Raw genomic sequence first — 2,616 nt, forward strand, 5'->3', positions numbered from 1 at the left:
AATCTTCACATAATAATTTTTTTTTTAAGTGTCTTACAACAAATCCTGCTATATAAACAATAATTCTCTCCGATAATTCAGTTATTCCCATGTTCGGCAAATACGAATGATCGGTGATAATCGATTCATTATTTGCAATGTCAATCATGTGCGCATGAGGAGTAGTTATATTAAGAATTTTTTCCGAGCTGCTTGACACATGTAAAATGTTAACATTTTGAAGAGACAGACAGTTGCCTGTTGCCGACTCTTTTATTTCCGCATTTACTAACAATTTCTTAAAGATTGTTTCTAATTGTCGTGCGGTTGGGTTATTGTTGCAACCTCCATGATATCGGATGCAACCAAACAAGAGTTCAAGATGGTCTTGACTGAACTTGTAAGTGGGGATACATGATAAAATCATTTTATCTTGACACAAAAACTGATACAAATATTGAATACTTGTAATACAAATAAGGAAGCCCAGAAAACCAGTTTTTCTCAAACTTCTAATAACTAATTGGCCATTAGTTAACTTCAGTTGTGTAATGTAATTAAACCCATTCTCTAAAACCTCTTGTATGGTCGCAAAATTAGTAGAATGTATTGCACTTTTCAAACCGGGTTGTTTAGTATTTTTTGAATTTAATATGTCAAACAAATCGTTAATGATTATTATAAATTTGATTGTTGCTTTTGCATGTTTAAATGCTGGCAATTCCAAGTCGCTTTTACATAATTCTAAAGCATCGGCAACAGATCGACTAAATAATTGAGCGGCTAGCTTTACCTTCATTATCTGATTTTTATAATTCACATGATTTTTTGTAAGTTTATTCCCTAAATGTAAACTTTCTTGGCGCTGCAATTCCTCGAGTAGCAAAAAATATTTCCATTCAATCAAATTGCCCTCATGATCAATCAAAACTTTTTTGTCGGCTAATACGTTTCTTACCAATTTAAGATCATGACACGCATCCAAAAATATAACAATATTTTCAGCTGAAACTGGATGTTGGAAGTGCGTCTGGAAAGATTGTAATTCAAGTGAGCATCCTAATTGTGAGCACATTTGTAAGTTAGTGGCAGTTCCATCAAATGTTACGGATACTATCTTAATTCCACATTCATGCAATAGAGAAAGAGCTTGCAAGACGAGATTTTTTTTTTGCTCTGCATTTATAGAAGCAATCAAAAAATAACCGATAGGTATTTTCCAACATGCATTTAAAGCATTCACTAAAAAAACTAACGCATCTTTAGCTACAGTAGTATTATCCGTTTCAACGTTTGGACCTAAATCAACGTACCCACAAAATTTTGTCCCATTAAACTCAACATGCTGACGAATAGACATTTCATCAAAAATGAGTGCTCCGAAAAGTATATAATCTACAGATTTTACATGCTTAGAAATGGTTTCTAATGCTTCAATATTGAATCCTGGTTTTCCGTTAACAGACTTGTACCATTTTGATATAGTTTTTGCATGCGGTAAGCAAGTGTGAAATTTTTGTCGTACGTATAAATAAGCACGAGGCGAATAATAATGTAGCGTTATGGCAAAGCGTCTTAATTCAGGACTATATTGCCTAGGCAGTGATTTTTTTNGGGTTTTGAAATATTGTCGTTTTAATAAATCAGCGTTGCATTTTCCCAAATCATCTAACACTTGTAATTGCTCACTTGGCATGAAATTCTTCTTTTTTAATCCTGAAATGATTTCCTGCATTTGATTGATATGCTGGTCCTTTCGTCGGTTTGCTTGCTGCAGTGTGTAAATTTTCTTCCTGTATTCTTGTTTTTGATTTTCTATAACTGTACGCAGAAAAATCTTTCTTGGTGAATTTTCGCCAAGTGTCGGAGATACAGATGTTGCACAATCAATATACTGTTTAGGTGTGGAAGGTCGTTCGACTATGATTTCTTCAGATTCTAAAAAAACGTAATAATTATTAATTATTTGTTATTGTTATTATATTGTTATTGTTATTATATTACTTGTTAATTATTGTTATATATTTGTATATATTATATATTATGTAATTATTTATTAATTATTAATAATTTTGTTCAGTAATATCTTTTAGGACATTTTATAAAATTATTTTATTTAGATGTCTTACCTTGCTTGATCGTAAGTGAAGAATTAGAGATAATCCGACGTTTTGGTTCACTTGTGTCCGTCACATCTATACTATTCTCTACAGTTCTTTTTCTTGTAACTGGAAGAATTTCGTCAGTTACATTTANACGAGTATCTTTCGTCCTAGTTGAAACAGTTTCCTCGCTCTAGAAACAAATATTATATATTTATTATTTCTAAAAATATTTTCAAAAAGATATAAAATAAATTCAAACATTCAAAAAAATTACTGAGTATGGAATTGCATCTGGTTTCAACCGAACACGACCACATGCAGATGTTCTATCAAACATCTCTTCTCCAAAATGTTGCGAGCATACACGGCATCCTTTGTAAAGCTTGCATTGATTCAATTGCAAATTGTCTATCCATACTTTTCTTTTTTCTTCATTGTTTGGTAATCTGAAAATTTTACATACAATTGTCAAAGAAATTATATGTAAAATAGCTATGTCAATTTGACTAGTGACATACATAGCACTTGCACA

At 31.6% G+C, this 2,616-nt stretch overlaps 1 protein-coding gene across 2 annotated transcripts; it reads right to left on the reverse strand.

The window, feature by feature from the left end:
* Nucleotides 1-6: 6 nt before the first annotated feature.
* Nucleotides 7-2,556, reverse strand: LOC109863435. 2 transcript variants are annotated; one of them, XM_020443702.1, is made up of 4 exons: nt 2,359-2,556; nt 2,109-2,274; nt 1,489-1,917; nt 7-125 (listed from the first exon to the last, which is right to left on the reverse strand). In XM_020443702.1, exons 1-4 carry the CDS (start codon nt 2,419-2,421, stop codon nt 82-84), a joined length of 702 nt encoding a protein of 233 aa, XP_020299291.1. In that variant the 5' UTR covers nt 2,422-2,556; the 3' UTR covers nt 7-81. The 2 variants fall into 2 exon arrangements, with proteins under 2 accessions (XP_020299291.1, XP_020299292.1); XM_020443703.1 differs by having other exon boundaries at nt 7-1,009; nt 1,669-1,917; nt 2,359-2,555.
* Nucleotides 2,557-2,616: the final 60 nt, after the last annotated feature.

Source organism: Pseudomyrmex gracilis, unplaced genomic scaffold (assembly GCF_002006095.1).
Source record: "Pseudomyrmex gracilis isolate BER0280 unplaced genomic scaffold, ASM200609v1 scaffold_4953, whole genome shotgun sequence".
Classification (NCBI taxonomy): domain Eukaryota; kingdom Metazoa; phylum Arthropoda; class Insecta; order Hymenoptera; family Formicidae; genus Pseudomyrmex; species Pseudomyrmex gracilis.